This window comes from Drosophila pseudoobscura, chromosome X (genome assembly GCF_009870125.1).
Source record: "Drosophila pseudoobscura strain MV-25-SWS-2005 chromosome X, UCI_Dpse_MV25, whole genome shotgun sequence".
In the NCBI taxonomy this organism is placed as follows: Eukaryota; Metazoa; Arthropoda; class Insecta; order Diptera; family Drosophilidae; genus Drosophila; species Drosophila pseudoobscura.
The window spans coordinates 48,392,533-48,413,230 of NC_046683.1; the positions used below are offsets into that span (position 1 = coordinate 48,392,533).

The 20,698-nt window shown below is 47.5% G+C and overlaps 1 protein-coding gene across 14 annotated transcripts in view; it reads left to right on the forward strand.

Moving 5' to 3' along the window:
- Cip4 (formin-binding protein 1-like Cip4) overlaps window positions 1-20,698 on the forward strand; it is a 49,464-nt gene that overhangs the window by 21,867 nt on the left and 6,899 nt on the right. For 13 of the 14 annotated variants that reach the window (XM_015187474.2, XM_015187473.2, XM_015187464.2 and 10 more), the window contains exon 3: window positions 19,106-19,221. In XM_015187474.2, coding sequence (XP_015042960.1) covers window positions 19,106-19,221 — 116 coding nt within the window. Of the gene's footprint in view, window positions 1-11,356; window positions 11,489-19,105; window positions 19,222-20,698 lie in introns of those variants that run through there. The other variant, XM_015187463.2, reaches the window with a different exon arrangement.

The window sequence follows — 20,698 nt, forward strand, 5'->3', positions numbered from 1 at the left end:
CGATCCTTCGCTCATTTATATTCTCTCTCCTCCCACTTACTGTCAATGAACCTGTTTTTACGATTGGTCCCGTGTTGCGATTCAAACAACCCTCAAACAGGTAGGTCATCCCTTTGCAATGAATCTAATGTGATAGTTTAGAGGTATTTTTTAAGTGTTTCCTGAAAAACGGTTTCGATGCCCTTGAACCTTTCTACTTTCTCTATAATTTATATTCCTCCTTTGTGTACCTACCACTGTCCCATAGCAAAGTGCCTATATAATAACTACTCATCTCCCCTGCAGTTGGGAAAACGCACCCTATCTACGGGATCTACGGCATCTAAGGGATCTGGAAATCTACTGCACTGCCACACTGCCATCTCCTTGTTCTTATCGATTTTCTCACACACTTGTCCTCCAGGCAGGGATGGGGAGGGGGAGGGGGCCCTGCCCTTGCTCTCTCACAATAGTTTTTCTTGCCTTTGTCTCCAGGGAATCTCTATCTCTCTCTCGTTCTTTCTCGACGGGTGGTTGCAAAAACATTTTCAGATTTTCGCAGATTTTTATTGCATCCGGCTTCCGACTTCCGGGCAGGCAAAACCGAAACCAAATTTGGGCGGGTGTAGGGGGGGGGAGGGGGTGGGGTTACACATATTTGTCCCTGGCTTTCGGGGATAATGTTTTCATAATGTATTCCCGAGTGTCAAAAGTGGCGTCAAATGTCTCAAAAGTACGTTAAAAAGGCCTTGGCCAGTGGCCCCCCCCACTCCCCCCCACCCCCCACTACAGTGGAGTGTGGCACTCAAGCAACTTGTGGGATAGAGATAGAGATGGAACAAAATGTTTCCACAGCTACAGGTACTCAAAGATACATTCTTTGCAGTTTTTTGATGGAAAATGGAGGGTAATACGAAGTAATGCCCAATATCGAAGAGCATTTCCATTCAAAGCTTGGATCTGTAGGTTTTCTAGGGAATTTTATGAACTTTTTGGACTTTCAGGATGTGCTGGAATACGGTTCTGTCTTCAAACCTGTGAAAAGGCGAAAGAATCGGGTATCTAAAATGGGTATTCCCCAGAGTTTTTCCTCGCGTTTCCTTTAGCCGACAGTGTGCACTGTACATTCCATACTATCTCTCTCTCTCTCTCTCTCGCTCTCTATGAGTCGCCGACTGATTGCAAATTCTATTCACATCCCGCTTTTGGCAGTGCATTGTAAAATTATTACTTTTTTTCGCTCTGTGGCACGTCTTACGTGGCGTCTATGGGATTTGGTGGCCAGTAGCCTTCAGCCAGTTTTTGCCGGTTGCATATTAAACAGCCGCAGCCGAATGCCGATTTGTAACCACAAGATACGCAGATACAGTGGAAAAGAATTTAAAATGCAAATTGCAGCCGTTGCAGGTTTGAAAAATGTCTGCTTTTGCCTCATGCCTCATGCCTCTTGCCCCACATCCCACATGAGTGTTTCGTTTCGTTGCCAAAGATAAGCGGCACATTCTTGAACAATATGCTGTATATAGTATTTATTTGTTGTATCTAGAGCACACACTTCCTTTCCGCTTAAGCCATGAGCTTTGATAAAAAAAACAAACGTTGACCAACTTTTTAGTTTCTGTTTTTTGTTTTCTGTTCTCTGTTGTCCCTGGCGATAGCCCACTCACCGCATTCTTTGCATATTTTTGTGGCCAATAAATAAATAAATAAATACTCAAATGTTGGCAAAATGTGGCCGAATCCCATGATTAACACCTGAAGAATTCTCCAGTAAACAAAACAAATCTGGCAGATTGCTGTGAATCATCTGAAGATTGTTTTTTTCTCCACCACACATCTTGAAATAAATTACAATTTTCCATCGTTTTTCTATATACAGTATATTTCTTTTTTTTCCCTATAAGTTTTATGGGGCATATCGTACAAAATACTCCGCGTATTTCCAGCGTTTCCGCTTCATTCGTCTTCAGGCGATGCGTCAGAATAGAGCCGGAGTACTTATCAGTGCACGGACGGACGGACGGACGGACGGACGGATGGACGGATAGACAGACGGTCGAACGGTCGAATGTGACTAAATTAAATGAACCTGTTGCTGGTCGTAAAAACTCACTCAATCAGAGAGGGGGGCAAACAGAACAGGTGACTGTAAAAGTATATTCCCCTAGAGCTCCAGGAATACACACATATGTATGTTATCAGAACGTTGATATTTCCCTTGGGCTAGCAAGTGGGTATACAAGTTTTTATATAGAGTTTGATTGGGCCTTGAATGACGAATGGGATATTGTTCAAGATATCTGGCAGGCCCTATTGATGGAAGAAATGCCCCAGAACGGAAAGATCTTGCTCTGGAAAGGCAGATATTGTGAAGGAAATCTAAGAAAGACGATGATACGGTTTCATGGGTGGTTTTCCTGGCTCAAAGGCTACTCCAATTAGCGTGGTAGATCTATAAAGCAGAGGCCCTGGGATCCCTTTAAGGCTTCCTGAAATCACTGATGATCTATAGAGCGGAGGCCCTGGGATCCCTTTAAGGCTTCCTGCAGTATGGGAGATTTTTTCAGTAAATTCTTCAATTATCCCAGAAGATCTATAGAACGGAGATCTATGGTTCCATTCAACACAGATCTATCCTTTACTGCCGTTTCAGGTTTTGGGGGTCATCTTCTGTTGGATCTTCCCCTCAGGTTTCTTCTGGTGGGGCCTCTTCTGGGTGGATCTTCCACTCAGCATTCACTGTGGCTTGCTTTAGTTTTCGTCTGGATCTCTCCAGCAATTTGCATGTTGTTTTCCATCGTATATTTTTGCGTGTGTGTTTTCTGGCAAGAGCATGTGAAATTCAGTATGTTGTGGCCAAATACTCGGTTGCTTTTGGCCTGGTCCTCCGCCACACACCGCTCGCGTATCAGCGATAGGCTAATAAGTAAATATTAGTTAGACATTAGATACACATTTGTGGTCGTGCACAGATATCGGGGGCCCAAGAGTCAAATTCAATTATAGTTGCGGCCAAAACGGTGGATAAACATGGCCAAAAGTTGGGTGTGGTCGGAATGGAATGGTCGAGCAACAGGTCCCGGGTTGGTTCTCAACTTTGACCCTGGGCTGTCTTGATTCTTTCCAAAATTTATTAATTACTTTGGGAATTAATGGGCAACCCTTGCGTGGCCCTGCCCGGTCCTCACTTCAGCGGCAACATGTGGCACTGTGTGTGGCACTGTGTGTGGCAGTGTAAGTGTGTGTGTGTGTGTGCCAGTTATTGCCTGAAGAGCCCTCCTCGTTGAAGAGTCTGCGTGTGTGCCATTTCGCCTGGCCGGAGATCTGCAACAGAAATCGACCACAAATCACACCAAGGGAGGCAGGGGAGTCGAGGGGAGGGCAGGGCAGGGCAGGGCAGGGGGAGGCCACCCTCCGTGCTCGGTGCCAGCACAGTTTTTTTTTGAATGCACTCGAAATGAAGTGGGAAATGGGACAGCGTCATCGTTCCAACGCTGTTCTGTTCCCTTTGTTCAGGGCCAGGCCAAATCGGAGTGACGGCGTGTGGGCGGTGGAGGGGGTGGAGGGGGAAGTATCTTTGTGCCCTAATGCCGGCTGGTATCACGTTTTGGTCGCTGATTCCTCGGGCAACACGTTTCATTATTTACACGCCGCTAGTTGATAAAAAGCTCTCTCTCTCTCTCCCTCCCTCTCTCTCTCTCTCTTTGGCCTTCTTCCCTCTTTTGAGTCATCCAATAGCTGTGTCCCGCTCTGAGCTTGACTCATTCGCTGGCCTCTGGGAGGGTGGGTGGCCGCCCGCCCGGCCACCCTTTTGCGACAACAGCTGGGTGACTCATCAGCTGAGCCTGCCTCCCGCCCGCCCATGGCTCATGGTGTGTCCTTACCTACCTCTCCTCCCCCCCACCCCCCTTCAAACATTGCCTCTCTCCCTCCCCCACCACCCTCTTGATTATGATGTTTGCTTAATACTCGTACTTTTTGCTGTTGTTGTTGTTGCTTTTGCGAGTGGAAAGGGAAGCCCAGCCAGCCAAGCAGTGCACTGGGCTGGAAGCCCAGCCAGCCAAGCAGTGCACTGGGCGGGGACAAAACCCATATGGAAATATGTATCTATCGGTTTTCGAGCCTAAAACACATTCGTATTTCTTTGATTCCCATTGAATATCCAAGAAAGGTCTGAGTTTTGAAGATATTTAGACGAAATGTGGCACAAATATGGGGATAAATGATGGCAACAGTGTTGAAATTTTAGCAATTTCCAATATTTCTTGGCGGATCGTTAGTTTTCGAACCATCTCGGATCACATAAAAAATATCAATCTATAGGGCACAATCGAAGCCTGTCTGCCCGTCTGCCTGTTCTCTCTATCTCTTTCTCTTTCATGCTTAATGCTGGTTGCATTTGCCAACCAATTTTTGTCAGTGTATGCAGCGTCCCTTGCCCGTATCGTATCGAGAGAGAGAAAGAGAGAGAGAGCTTTGGCCCTATTCAACGAAGCTTTTTCTTGCACAAGTTCAAAGGCATTCGAAGAATAGAGGGAGAGGGAAGGCCGGAGAGCCGGAGAACACAAAGAGAACTCTGAAAGAGGAGAACAAGAGACGCTGTGCGGGTGTGTGTGTGTGTGTGTGTGTGTGTGTGTGTTTCATCATCAAATGTTATGCAAAGAGGAAGGAAGAAAAAAAAGAGGACACGAGGCAGCCTTCGCTTCGCTTTTATCCTCATTGTCGCATGTCGTACCCCGCCCCCCCCCCCCCCGCCGCAGCCTTTGGGCCAGGCTTTTGGGTTTTCGGGGCACCGCCTTTGTCTGTCTTCCCGTGCCCCTGCCCCTGGCCCTGCCCCAGCACTGGTGGCACACCCGCAAAACAAATTAGCTTCATTTCCTGCCCACATGACATTCGTGCCGCCACCCCCCCCAGCCCGCCCCTAGCTCCTCTTTTGCCCAAAAAACTTGCAATATTTTTGTGTGTTTGTTAAAACATAAATTTTATGCGAATTTTGGTGTCTGGGGGAGACTCCTCCTCCTCCTCCACATGGATCGGAGATCGGAGCGACGGAAATCGTTAAATATAATACTCTTGAAGCGATAAGCGCGTGCTGCAGCAACATGTTGCGGGGACCGGCCAGTGGGAGGAGGGAGAGTCATTGAACCTCCTCCCTCCTCCATCCTCCCTCCTCCATGCACCATACAAATCGATTCTCTCCGATCCGTTGCTGCTGCTGCCACTCTTTGACTCATTTCCCGGGCAGGGCTTCTGCGCCTGCAACTGAATCACATTCGCGTCGCGTGGCAGTGGCATCATGGTCATTGGGGGCTGAATGTGGGGGCCTGGGCGGCCTTTGTCTGTTGCTTTTGATGTTTATGACAGTTTCAAATAAAAAGCATCCATCAACATTGAAAAAAAACACGAGACAGAGAGGCGGCCTCATCAACGGAGTGGCGTCTCTGCTTTGGCTCTTTGTTTTTTGTTTGTTTGTCCATTGATCGTGAGAAAAGTGCATTTGATAGCCAGCCATAGGATCATCGCATCATCATCATCATCATCATCAGAGGCAGCGGCTGAAAGCGCTGCTCTTTCCAAATCTGGGCAACAATGTTGCCACTTCAGACGTGCCACACATAATATTATTAAAAACTTTGTTAAACGAACCAGGAAGGGGCCCGTCGGCGAAGGCATAAAAGTTGCAAGTTCTTTGAGAGCGGAGCCCAAGGAAGGCAAGAAGTCGCCCGAGAGAGCAATGCACTCGCCTCGCTGTGGAGGCAGGGAGCTGCCAACTATTTTGCATCCATTTGAGTGCATGTATCCGTGTGTATCTGTGTGTGTGTGTGTGCGCCTGGGTCGTGTCATGCACTTCAGTTAATACTATTATAAAGAACGAGGGTAGTCACTGATTTGCCCTAGACACAGAGCAGAAAGAACGTTGACTCGTGCCTCGACGGCGGAGTTCATTTAATCAGCGCTGCTAAGAATAGCCAAGGAATGGGTTTACTTTACAAACAGAGGGGGGGGGGGGGACTCTAAGGAATCGTTGGGGGTATTCTTGCACCGGAATCAGGGTTGCTTCTGTGCCATTGCACACCTCTATTGTTGAGCATTTGATTAACATTCCTTCTCTCTTCTCTCTCTTTGCTTTCCAGGTAAGTTTCACCATTTCACCATCAATCAAGCCACGTGAGTCCCACTGTAAACAATTTGTGGGCGGAGAAAAGCCTGCAAATCGTACGGGTACAGGGGTACACGGGTACAGGGGTACACGGCTACGAGCCCCACTCGACAATGCCGACAATGCATTTTGCTTATTTTGAGTTTATTTTTACGGTTCGTACCGCGCCGAGCGCATTTATTATAAACAAAATGTTGAGAAATGTTTACGCTAACATTGACTGTGGATCCCACCACAGCCCACCCTCCCCCACCCCCAATCGAACTTCTCCTTGACGCATTTCCTTGGCATTTCTCCGTGTTCTGCCTGCTGCTTTCTGTTTAGTAAACATTATGTCCAACTTTTCCGACTTTTCACCAAAAGCAAAACACAGGAACCCCCAGATAACCAATCGATTCGATACGATACGATTCGATTGGGACTTTTACTCTTTCTTTTTGGATTGCGTCTCGGTCTGGGTCCCCATCATATTGCTCCATAAACGATCCGCATATATGTATGCATAATATTTATACGTATTTCTTTAGTTTTTGTATTTCCGCATTTCTCGAATTGAAGTCACTTTCGGTTTTCATACATTTATACAAAGCAATATATTATGCATTCTCTTTATACCCCCCCCCTCCTACCCCCCTTTTAATGCTGATTTTGCTGACTAATTTATATAGTCCCCCCCCCGCCCCGTGCGCTCCCCATTTTTTACGGAATAATTAACATTACAAATCATATAAATTTCCAACTCAATTTGCATCTCCCATTGTAAATAATAACAACAAAAGAAAGAAAAAAACAACAGTTGATAAAAGATTTTTTTTTATTTATAGTGTTATTGTCTTTTGTGTTGTTTTGTTGTTGGTTTTTTTGGTTAGTATTTTATGCAATCTATGGAAGAATGGAGTGTGGAGTGTAGAGAGTGAGAAAGAGGGACCCTCTAGAGGGGGCAGGGGGATTTTATTGGAATTTATTCAAAGTTATTTCCCTGATCTTTTACGATCTTTGTCTGGGGTTTGGGGTCTGGAGCTTGGGGTTTGGGGTTCTCTCTTTTGTTCATTTGCAAAAGTGAAAACGAACATTTCTTCAAATCAAAACACATTTGAATGCAAATGCGAGAGGCAGACGCTTTTTCTTCTCTATTCAGCACCTGTTGGGGGCTTTTCATTTTCTTATTGGTTTCCCAAAGAATGTTTCTACCTAACGGACCAGATCTTGCAACAGTTTCCCTAACGGTATACATTTTTAATAGAGGAAAATATATAAAAAATGTATCTAAAAATAAACTTTCTCATCGAGAAAGAGAGATGGAATTTTGTTGTGGTTGTCTGTGGAAAACCACTCGACGTAATAGAATTTTCTGCAAAGTAAAAAATTCGCCCACTCGAAGCACAAAATGGGGTTCAACAGGGGGCAGGGGGGCACAGGGGGGGGGGGGGAAAGAGATCTTAAAATTATGGCTTTTGCTTTTCTTCAGACATTTGGCAACACTTGTTACGAAATTCCACCAACGCCCCCGCGCCCCCCGCCCCGCCCCGCGCAGCCATTCATCTTTGATGATTTTCAAAAATTGAATTTTCCACTGGACCTGGCTAAGGCGTTGCCAGACCGCAGAGAGAGAGAGTGGGAGAGAGAGAGAAGAGCACTACAAAGTGATGGAAACAATGGAACGGATCGCGGCCACAGACCGAGACCCAGTCCCAGTCCCCAGTCCCCAGTTGCAGACCCACTGGCACTTTGGGGGCACGAAACTCGTTTTTGCCTTTTGGCTGGAAATTTAGCAGCCATCTATCTGTCTCTTTCTCTCTCTGTCTGTAGACTGCACTGCATTTATCGTCGTCAAGCAGCTGGAACAGAGACACACACACACGCACACACACACACGCACGCTGAGCAGAAGGAGGAATCAAGTAAAACAAAACTCGCATCCCCCGAACAATGGCGAGCCGAAACGAAACGAACCGAGCCGAGCCGAACAATCGGCAACACTGAAAACCGCGAGCAATTGAAACCAGAATTCGTTTGGTTTAGATTTTCACTTTTGCGGCTGCCGCCGCCGCCGACGCCCCCGCTCCCTCCCCCTCTCCAAGCCGCTCCTTCGTATAGGGATGGCAGCGGTAGTCTTCCTTCTCCCTTTCTTTATTTTTATTTTTTGCCCTACTCAATTTTAGCGATGGCCGGCGGTATCGACTGCCCGATGACCTCTAATTTTTAGAGGCCCTTGGAAGTGAAGTGATTCCAAGTCTCAATATGCCCGCCCGCCCGCTTTTAAGGGGTATCCCTCCCATACAATGGGTGGGCTTTAATCGTTCCGTTTGGAGAGCTGACCGGCACGGCACGTGTTTCTCCCACATATCTTCCCCTCTCTGCCCCCTCTTTCCCCTGCGGCTGAGGCTACTGCTTGGGCAATTCACTTTATTCCGTTCTAAGGCGCCCAGATGTTCCATGCTGCTCCTCTTCTTTGCTTTTCACTCGCTTAATTGCCAGCCTTCTGTCTGCTCGCTGAGTGGCCTGCAATTGTCCGAAAGAGGGTTTAGTCAGTCGCCTGGACATTGATGCTAAATGAGCAGGGGATGCGGGGAGCAGGGGGTGGAATCTCTAATCGAAACAGCTGCTGGCAGATCTTTTCCCGTTGGCAGGAGACTCTCTCACGTTCATGTCGCCGCGATTGAACCCGAAGTTAACCTTTTGTGAACCGGTCAAAGTCTTGTGTTGCAGGCCGCCAATGACGTCAGCCGTGCAATCAAGTCTCGGTCTTAGCCGTCGAAGCTCTCTGGTCTTTCAGTCTTTCAGTCTTTCCGTCTTGGCTTCAGCCCCGACTTTGGTTTCATCTCCAGCTGTGGGCTTGGATGCCGCAACATCTCGAGAGATGCTTGTCTGTGGCTGGCCAGTGGGATGCCTGCCTTTTTTTCTTTTTTTTTTTTTTGTTATTAATTGACTTTTGAGTTGACTCGCGACTTGCGAGTCGCGACAGCGCGCTTAATTTATTGCGTATACGCCCCATGCTCGAGGGAAGGTAGGAATAGGGCACCGCGGGTGGCGGGTAAGGGGGGGGAGGGTCGTCTCGGAAGCAGACGCTTGAGGAAATTGTTCAAGTTTTCCCCCACATTGCATTGCATTTTCATGGCTCATAAATAAAAGGAAATTGCAACTGCAATGTTCTCAAGATGGCAAATGGAAAATGGAAGATGGAAGATGCTTTTCTTTTCCATAGAGGAAATGAAAAGTGCACAGTTGGTGGGGGGAGGGAGGGAGGGGGATGGGGATCGTGTGATTGGGGAAGGGTTTTTTCCTTCTTGTTCTGCTGTTCTCTCTCTCTCTCTGTCTCTCTGTCTCTTTGTTGGGTAATTGCCACCTTGTTTTCCACGAATCTTAGATCTCCATGCAACAGGCGGCAGCCCGCGGCTGCAGCAGCAGCCTATCGTCTCGTATAATCAAAAGTGCATGTAAATACATGTACAATATGTGAGAAATTTTAATTACACCGACATTATCGTGTATATAAAGATATATCTCTAGTCTACAACAGACAGAGGCAGGGAGAGAGAGGGGCGGGAGCGGGAGACAGCGGGAGAGAGAGGGAGAGGGAGAGAACGTCTTGAGAAATGAGTTACTTGGAAAATGTTGCATAGCTTTTGTGTCTGTTGTTGTTGCTGCTGCTCTAGTTTTTTTTTTCGTTTTTGTTTTTGTTTCGTTTTCAGATAAACTTGCAACAAGAGAGCTGCTGCATATTTTGTTGTACATGCAACGGAAATGCAACAAATTTTTATGGCCACAGCGAAACAGAAAGACAGAGTGAGAGAGAGAGAAACTCTGGGGAGAGTCAGGCTGGTCGGGCTCTGGATAAGGCCCGGCCAGGGGTCTATTTATAGAGCGAGAGGCAGCTTTGGCCAATTGGGGTTCTGGACACTGACCATGTCCGGTCTTAGTGGCAGTCTTTAGTGCAGTGGTTAGTGGTTAGTGGTTAGTCTTTAGTATTTAGTCACCATTGCAGCAGCCGTCCAGCCAAGCGAAAACCGAAGCGAGGCCCATGGCCATAGGAATTGGCCATGGTTCTGCCTCATGCTGTGGCTCTGGCTCTGGCTCTGGCTGTGGCTCTGGCTCTGCCTCTGGCTTGGACTTCGACTTACATAGTTGTTGTTGCCTTGTCTTGGCCTGGCTCAAAGTAGTTCAACCTGTTCGGTGGCTTTGGCTTTGTCCAGAAGAATGTGGCTGCAAAATTTATAGCTCTTTTTGCTTTCAACTTTACTCAGCGGCTGTGCTCGGGCACTTCTATGTTCCATCAGCAGCAGCAGCAGCCGCAGCAGCAGCATCCGCAGCTTTCATGCCTCCCATTTACAGGCAAAGATTTACGCAAAATGTTGCAAGTAACAAAAGTCTTTCATTTTTTGTTGGAGGATTAAAAAAGCAACAAAAGTTGAGTGAAAGACAATCCGTTGATCCATTTCGCCACACGTCTGTCAGTCAGCATTCATCAGGCATTTCATTCATTCATTCAAACACTCACTCTGGTCTCCGGTCTCTCTCATCCTTTTGCGCTCTCCCTCTCTTTCTCTGTGGGACTCTCCAGTGCAGTGCTGTGCCTTCTCCAGATCTCAATTAAGTTTAATGAGCACATGAGCATTTTCATAATTGGAGCAAATTAACTTGAATGGCGCTTCAAAAAACAAAAACAAAGCGAGAGAGAGAGAGTGACAGAGGGGGAGCGGGAGGGGGAGGGAGAGAGCCACTCTTTATTTAGATCACTTTTGGCATAAAGATTCCCCCCTCCCCCCGGAAGTGTTTGTCTGACTTGATCTTTTGCGGGTCTTAAGTCTACTTTTTGACTGAGTCTTGACTTCCCTCTTGTTGTGCTTCTGCCTCTGCTTCTGCACCTAACGAACCGCAATTGTCAACTGTTTTTGCGGGCCGGGGCCAGCTGGGTTTGGGCCACAGTTCTGTGTGGCTCTGTCACGTTTCGAGGTTACTTGGACAGCGCTACAATCAGCTCAAGACTGAATACTCGTCGTATCGTATCGTATCGTAGGCAAAAGTAGAGCCAACCATCCATAGATCTATGGATGCTGTTGCACACATGTTTCTCGAAATTCCTGGCTTATCTGGGAGCCCCGTTGTTCTGCTCTGTCTCTGCATCTGCATCGACCTCTCGCTCGGCCATTGGGGGAGGGGGAGGGGGGGGCGACAGACCACTTAACTGCTGGCCGGAACAGTTGGTCAATTAGTTCGTTTCTGGCTTTCAACATGAGCTGCCTGTTCGGGTATTTGAATGCAACGACGACGAAGGCGACGGCGGCAAGCATTTGTTGGGTTGGGGATCGCCATCGGGATCCCAGGCAGCATCGGATCGAGGAATTTTGGGTGAGTGTTGGCTGCCACAGCAACAAGAATGGTTTGGCCCCGCCGCAGGTGGCTAACTGTCTCTCTGTCCAGCAACCAGTTTGCAATTAAATGTCGCCGTTTAAATGTGATTTGATTCTTTGCATAACCAAATGCCTTGGCCACTGGCCACTGGCCATTGGGCTTGCGATTGGAGCTCGCGAGTGCGGACCGGATAGGCATCCACACTCGAATGAGCGCAGTCGATCTATTAATCAAGTGAGATTCCAGTGAGGAAAAGCCTTAAATTATCAATTTGTATGGCAGTACATAAAGTTTTATAGACGATATTTATGGAGAGAGTTGCTGAATGCGCGCGCGTCTTGAAGCTCGAGTTACCTCAGCAAATGGCCAATTCTTAGTGCAACTGGGTAGCCGGACTGCCTTGAAACAACTGGAAGTTCTCAAAAAAAAACAAAGTGAAGAGTTACAAACAATTGGGGGTAAACAATTACACGAAAGTGCTTTAGAGTGAAGAATGTTTCGGTTGGAATTTATTGCTGGAGGGAAACATACATACATACATACATATTTCATGCGTGTTTCGCGGCCATCTCTAATGATCGCTGGACCAACCGCTGTTTATGGCAACTGCTTGATGCTGGCTACTGCTTGGTGCGTGCATTGCTTGCCGCAGGTCACTGCTTGTCTCGCCTGTCCGTCCACTGCTTGCCTTCTTGCTGTCCCACTGCTTTCCCATCAGGCGGTTGTCTGCTGCTTCTCTTCCTACTGCTTCCCTTCTGGCTTCTGTTGCTGCCGCTGCCGTTTCTGGCTGCGTTGAAAGCTAAAGTTCAAGCCAACACAACACGAGATGTTGCTCAACTATTTTTATGATTACAACTTTGCGGTGACTCTATGCTAACGGTTTCACACACGCTAACTAGACAGAAAAAAAACAACAGAAAAACATCTCTCTTCTTCTCTTCGTCTCTCTCTCTCTTTTTTTTTGGCCTCATGTTTTTGTATGCTTCCTGTTGGCATTATCATGCATGTATCTATATAATCGTGAGCTTCTGGCCAAGATCACATCGCTTCTCTCTCTCCCTCAGCCATGGCTCTGTTGATTTTCCACATTCTGTCTAATGTAACTGTGAAAAGGCATCGCGTTGCATTGCATTGCGTCGCGTCGCGTCGCTTGATTTATTCATTTATTCATTCTTTTGCATGATTGCAGATTGCATACATATTTACACGTGTAATTATCAGGTTTCTGAAGCTTGACGGCAATTTGTTAGCCACGATCGGTACTCCCAAGCTAAGCATATCCGTCTATTATTCCATGAATCGAAAGTGTTTTTAGCCGTGGTGGGGGGGGGGGGGGGGGGGGGGGGGGGGCTGGAGGGGGACTGTACTTTGATCTAATTGGATTCAAAGTGGAAAGAGAGCACAACTGCCTTTGAGGTTTGACCCACTTGGTAACCCTTTGTTTATCGATTAACCAGTGCGAAAAGTGCCACAAGAAAATAGTGGGGGGCGGGGGAAAAACTAGAGACTGGAAAAGTTATTCAATCAATAGAAACAGAAGAAACGGCACCCATGGGTTAATGTGCTAATTTCGGGGTAAACCCTCTTTCCCCCGCCCGTGTGTCAACAGCGAGTGATGAACAGGGGAAGTGGCAGAGACAACATGTAAATATAGACTCAAAGAAGCGACTGAGAGTGTGGTCAGGGGGGGGGGGGGGGGGGTAGTGGGAGCCAGCAATGAGGCGGAAAATCGTTACAGCAAATTAACTGAAAATGAGGGAAAAAAGAGCAACAAGCTGCTTACAAAAATAGCCACGAGGAAAGGAAGGGAAAGGAAAGCGAAGGGACTGGGAGGTGGAGAGGGAGCGGGAGCGGGAGTGGGAAAACAGGTCAGGAGTGGCTTCTTGCGGCTCTGCTTTTCCTCGAGCCCATTGTCTTCTATTTGCCTTTGAGGTTTCTGCAGCAAATCAAACGGAATTGCTGCTGTTGGGGTAAGCGGCAATTTCCATGTGGAAAAGCTGTGGAAATTGCATGTAAAGCACTCTCTTCGAATGAGTGTGGAAAGGTTGAGAGTGCCCCAAATCGGGAATGACAGTTGGTCGAGGAGGGGAAGGGGGGAGGTCAATGTACTGCAACATGAAGAAAGAGGTAAGCCTTGTGCATATGTATCTCCGGAGTGTGTGTATCTGAGAGTATGACATTCTCCTTCATAGATCAAACACAAACAAAGGCGCCGCCCAAACGTTGTCATGCAAAAAAAAAAAAGAAAAAAAAACACACACGCAAGCTCCCCGGCGGTGCGGGGGGTGGGGGGGGCATAGCGGAAGCTACATGCATACATGCTTCGGATTGCATGTGGCAAGCACTCGCGCGGGGGCAATGTCAATTTGCGTCAGCCCAAGGGCCCCGACCATCGAACATTGTCATCATCCAAATGTCAAATGGGTGCAGCGTCAGCAACAACAGTGCCTGTGCCTGTGCCTGTGGCTCTGCCTCTGCATCTGCCAGTGGCAGCAACAAAAGCAAGCGCGTCATGCTGGCCACTGTCGATACAGGCATGTCTATTTGTCGGTGTGCATGTGTGTGTGCACGTTCTTGTTTCCACTGCTTCCACACTGCTTCAGTGCTTCACTGCTTCACTCTCCCACCCTGCACTGCTTATCAACTGCATTACGTTGTTTCTGTTGCTGCTGCTGTTGCTGCTGCTGCTGTTCTTGTTTGCGTGCCACGTCCGTTGCAGATAAAAAAAACGCTTGCTTCTCCCCCCCCCCCACACCCCCTCCCCCTTGGAATCTGCTGCAACATGCACTGCAACAAAAACGAAATTCAATAGAATTTCATACAAGGAGATACTTCTCTGCCATGAAGCAGATTCATTTGGCGAGGAATGCGCAATGAGTGTTCGCCTCGGATTACTCATGAATACTCACATGGAAAGTGAATGATTCGAGGGGAGAGTCATGGCAGGCCCTAACTTTCTTTGGCCATAGAAGAACAGTTTTAAGCACCAGCGTTTTTCCAGTGTAAACGCTCTGCTGAGCCCACCGCCACCCCATTTGCCTATGGCTTCGAGCAAAACCACACAAAACAAAACCCACTCTCAAGCCCCAGCCCCAGCGTGCGGCGTGCACCGTGCACCGTGCACCGTGCACCGTGCACCTGTTACCCAGTTATAGCCGTTGGCTCTCAGCAGCAGAGCTGTGGCTCTGTGGCTCTGTAGCTCTGGTCGGTTAGTCGGTCGTTCAAACTGGGTCTCTCTCCTAATCATTGAATACCGAAAAAAGCCAAAGCCAAAAGGAAGCCAACGTTTCTGGTCGAGTGCTCTCCTCCGGCGGGGCAGACAGATAGACAGACAGCCGGCCAGCCAGCCGGCAATTGTAATGCAAACAGGAATCCATATTGTGCCCCCGATCGCAGCCAGGGGCTGTGCCAGACAGACGTCAACGCTTTCTGCTTCAATTGACACCCTCGGTACGGGAGTTGCAGTTGCCCCAAGAGTTGCATAGTTACAGTTGCAGTTCCATGAGGTAGTCATTGCATAAAGACCATTGACAGGGCTGCTCTCCAGCTCTGTACCGTTTTACGGTTGCCGCAACGTGTTGCCGGTCGTGTTGTGCAACAGCCCTTTATGATTATCATCGATACGGAACCCCCAATGCGGTTGCAATTTTCGCTTAGATAAGCAAAGGATTGCCATACGAAACTTTAGGGTTTTCTCTGCTTCACAAAAACTTTCCTTCAGTCCGTCAATCGTTACACGATTGGTTATCATTTCACTGTCCCCGGCTCCGGCCCCGGCCCCGTCCCCGTCCCCGTTCTACTTTCCCTTTGGATCCGTTGATCGAATGTCACGAGCCCATGAAAACGAATCGAAACGAATCCAATACACGATTTAATTAAATGGAAAAAACAAGAACACAAAAGAAACAAACAGAAACAACAATGCAATGCATTCGAATGGTATGGAATGGAATGAACAAATGCGTTTAATCAATCGGATCAGTCTTCAATCTTGACCCACTGAACGGTGCCCGTGGGCCTGGTAGGGTGCCGTGCCATGCCCCCTACAGCACATTCCACACTCTGCCACGCATTCCGCATTGATTGGCTCACACGTCCGTAGCAAGCAGTACCCTTCAATAAAGAAAACAAACCTCAACAACGTTCAACAATCACCAATCACGATGCGATGACAATCTTCAATCGAATTTAACACTTTTCTTTGCTTCTTGCTTTCTTGCCTTCTTGCCTCCTCCAGCAATTTGTTAATTTCTTTATTGATTTTTATTGTCATTTTTGTGTGTGTGTTTTTTTTGGTCGATTCTTGCGTTAGCTGTTGCATTGTTGATACATTTTGTTGATTGAATTTGACTGACGGTTACGTTGCGTCTTCCAGTCCTCCAGTCTTCCAGTCTTCCAGTGAAAGTCCAGCCTCGTCTCAGACTGGAATCGGGATTGGTGTTCAGCTAATAAACTTTTGTGACATCTGATGCCCCCGCCTGATGAGACTCCAAGCCTGATGAGACCTGATGCTGGTGTTAGCAAACTTTCGCCATGATTTATTGGCCAGCTTGTTAGTCGGGAGACTCTTCATTATAGTCGTAGCCAGCTCTTTTGGACATTGCCACATTAATCTCTGCAGCGTCGGCAAATAAATATTATTTAAATGGCAGTTTCCAGAAACACTTTTTGTTGTTGTCTTTTTGGGAAGTCATTAACCTCAAGTGCCACAACTCTTACTCCTACTCCGATCTTGAAGCTGTCAGACCCTTGCCACATGCCACACACACGCACACGCACACTCACGCACCAAAAGTATGCCTCAATTTGGTTTTTATTTCATTCCTTATATGCCCAGATCCAATCATTCGCTCGTTCGCTTTGTGATCTGATCTCTCGAGGCGGTCAAGGTCAGGCGACTGCGACTGCGACTGCGATCTCCGATTGGCAAAGTAACCTTCGAGAGACGTCGAGTGTCCGTCCATCAATGTCGTCCCAATTGGGATTTGCGATTCGTGGAGGGGATGAGCGACAGTCGCAGAGCAGCATAAATGGAAGAATGGGGGGACTGGGGAATGGGAATCCGTTCTAATCAATTGATGGACATTCCTTTCTCACCTCATAATCAATCGATCGATGCTGGGGGAGCGGAGAGGGGGAAAACAACAGCATAACTATTATCTTAATCAATGCATTTTGTACCAGTTTAAATATTAACTATTTATATAAATCAATGGCGCTAATGGCGCCCGCTGAATGGCGGACGCAGACAAACGGCAAACAATTTGCCATTCCATTTAATCAAACAACATGGAAGAGAAAAACTAGCACAAACACACACACACACACACACACAGAGCACTGATTGGAAAAACACAGTGGGAAAATGCGGACTAGAGGCGAGGATATTGCGCAAGCGCAGCCGCAGTCGCCGTCGAGGCTCTGTCGATGTGAAAAGTAAATTAATTTGATTTGAACGGAGAGGAGAGGTGAGGAGAGGGGAGGGGAGGGGAGCTGATGGAAAGGCAAAGGCACTCCACTCGATGGCTATGTCGCTGCAAGGAACGTATTCATTCGATTATGCAAGCAAGAAATGGGTTTAAGCCAGCGGCAAGTGACAATCGAATGGATGGATGGATGGATGGATAGATGTTTATAGGCCAAGTTACAGGACTAAAGAAAAACACCCACATGATGCTATGGCCAACGCCCTCCTGCTGCTGCTGCTGCACCTCACCCTGTTTTTTTTTTCCATTTGTGGTGCCGCACCTCGAGGCGGGTGAAAGTCCCCCCCCCCCCCCCCCCCCCCCCCCCCCCGCCCAGCCCCGGCCCCGCCGTCACACTGTGGGTGTGTGACGCAACCGAAATTCTACAAACGCATTTGAAATGAAATTGTTTTAATGTTTAATTAATGGCACACGATCGACGAAAACTTGAGTGAAAATCGGGCAACGTTGCCAAATTTCACTGGGCAACCTTCACGAAAAGACAACTCTATAAATCGGTAAAGCAGTGGAGGAGCACAGAAATTAATATAATCGCTTCACATAAAACATTGAAACCAAATTACGTACAAATACTCGTACAACCGTTTTGCAATGCCACGGAAGAAGAGACCAAAAAAAAACACAAACACAAACAAAACAAGCAACCGAAAACGTAAATTTTCAACAACAATTTAACGCTCATTTAAGCCGCAACCGAATTGTGTCTCGGAACTGGGTTTCATTATGTAATTGATGTTAATTTTTGGACAGACCAAGAGCGCAGGAGGCGGTGGCGGTGGCGGAGGCGGAGGCGTAGGGTCGCACAGGGTACAGTGACTTCTCTCTCTCTATCGCTCTCGCTCGCTCTCTCTCTGGCTGAACTTCACATGCAAATTGGCAAACATTTCTATGGGTTTTCTATGCGCTGCGAGGAGTGGGGGGAGAGCTTGGTTTACTTAACATTCAAATCTGCCGTCGATGATTGCGTTTGGGGGCGTGATTGGCAGCTAACTCGGCCACACGGCAGCCTCTTTTGATGTCTCTTTTTGCCACGGTTTTTGCTGTCTTTCGCTGCGTGCGAAAATAAAATCAAAAGTGGAGCGCACCGCAGCGCAGCGCAGTTTGTGTTTCTCTGTTGTCTGTTTGGAATCTGTTGTATTGACAAACGGTATTGAAAAGTGTTGCAAATTGCCCACAAAAGATAGTTACAGGCAGAGGCAGAGAGAGAGACGCGGTATATTATATCATAACTCTGTGTTTTTTGTTTTTTTTTTTTGTCCGCTGAGGAGGAAGTGGCTGCTGGCCATATTTGTGTCAGCGGTAAACGCTAACGATCTCCTAACGAATGGGGCAGGCCAGACGATAATTTAAAACCAAATCACTTGAAATTGTCAACCATATCGCGCTCTTTATGGCTAATGAGTTAATGGATTTGTTTTTGGCGCTCCTCCCGACCTCTCTCGCCCTCCTCCGAAGTTCAGTGTTTCCATTCAGAGACACGCGCAATTCCTCTCTCAGCAGTTGCTCTCTCGCCTTCTTGCAGTTTTGCTTGCACATTTCCTTATCTCTTGATCTGCATTTGATCTAGGAGCTTTGCTACTCTCACGCACACACTCCCGCCATGCCTTCTTGCGCTCTCTCAGCAACAACAGCATTTTCAGAGACCCGCGCAATTCCTCTCTCGGTGACAGCAGCAGCCCCAGCAATAACCGTTGCTCTCTCGTGTTCTTGCTTGCACATTTCCTTATCTCTTGATATGCATTTGATCTAGGAGTTTTGCTATTCTCACGCAATACACGCACACACACACAACAGCATTAGATGAATGGGAAACACTCCCGCGCAGACACGACGACTACTCTCTCGCTCTCGCTCCCGGGCCGGGCCTCGCTCTCAGCAAATGCTGCGTACATACATACATACGTATATGGCCGATCTTTATCCATAAAATCCATTTGCTGTTTGTTTGCTACGCAGTTTCTTTCTTAAGTGATTGAAAAATTGAGATTAATTTCATATTATTTCGCATTTGTTTTTGGCTCAACGTCAAAAGGCATTAAGTGGGATTTTTCCCATTCCTCCACTCGAGATATCCATTCAACTGTTCTAATTCTCTAATCCATTTCTGTTCAATTCTTCTCTTTTTCAGGATCAAAACGAGAATCTGGGTATACACACAAACAGAGGCATCGATGCCCTGGACAAGTTTGCCAATTTTCTGCGCGATCGAGTGACCATAGAAACGGAATATGCCGGCAAATTGAGGTGAGCCATTAACCCATTAAAGATTTTTCCTAATTTGTTGTTTTTTTGTTTTTTACGGAATTCGGGATCGTAAGTCTTGTCTCCAAGCGAACGACGGCGCCTCCATTTATGGCCCCAACAAATAGCCAATTAAACATAAATATTTTGTGTTTAGTTTTTTGTGTGTGTGTGTTTCTGCCCCACCGCACCCATTTGTGGCATGCAGCTGCTGTCACAAAGATCTCACCAAACTCCAAGTATCTCTCTGGGGACTTACGGAGTTCTCATTAATGTAAAAAGCCTCGTGCACACGCTGTACTGTACGAATAAGCACAAGGTCGTCCACTCTGCGGCACTTGTGGCAGTGATTGCACTGTACTGTCCACGACGGGTTCCGTTCCTGAAATCAATTTTCTTGAGGCTTAAAACGTGTCTTTGCCTTGTCTGTATCTCTCCCTCTCCGTGAGACCTTCGTAGAACATAAAAATAAAAAAATACAAATAATCGTAAATATCTAAAAGCTAATTGTGTTCATTGTTTGAATGAGTGCTTCATTTACTGCCGGCGCAATTCAATTGCCGTTGCTGCGGTAATTCTTTTTTTTTTATGGAAGGAAAAGAATTTTCGAAAGCCGCACCTCCATCATGGGCCGAATGGGCCGACCAACCCCTTGGGGCGGCTCGGCTCTAAATTGCACAATTGAGTGACACCCTCTGAAAGTGAAGCCAACATGATCTGACCACGACCTGCCCCACGCAATTGACACGCGACGCAACTGCCACACCACACCGCCAGGGAGGGGAGTCCCGTCCCCACCGATGGACATGTGGGGGACTTAATGTGATTAGGCTTGAGTTACTCGGACACTGACAAGCCCCGCCAATTGGCCAACGGTGGCACGGTGGGGACGGTGGAACGGTGGGGACGGCTGTACTGCTGTTGGCGTGGGTCTTCATAATTGTTTAATTTAAGCAAAGATTATATTGCCGGAGTCGCTGACGCTGACGCTGTCTCTGACGCTGTCGCTGACGCTGTCAAGGTGTTGGAGAGACCACAAGACCGAGGCTGTTGGATGGTTGGATGTTTGGTTGGTTCGTTGGGAATGCTATCGGTTTCCCACTGTCTGTCTGTCTGTCTGTCCGAGTGTCTGGCAGTTCCCACAGTTCCCCCAATGAGTTGGCTTGATGACTGCCTCCACCACCACCACCACCACCGCCACCGCTGGGGTCTAGCGAAGCTCTCCGTTGGCTGGGAGTGAACTGTGGCCCCTGTGTGATATCGCTGGAAGCTACCGTCTTGACGTCGTTTTAATGACTTTATCATTACGCGTCTCTAAAGCTCTAGTTGGCGCTTCATCTTCATGTATCTTTATGCCTTTCCCAGCAGCATCCACTGCGATCATCTACCAACTAGACCACAAAGCAGACCCCCAATGGAAAATGGGGAAAAACTCTATTAATATGCGGAGCGCAGAGTGAAATCTCCAGCACCAGCTCCA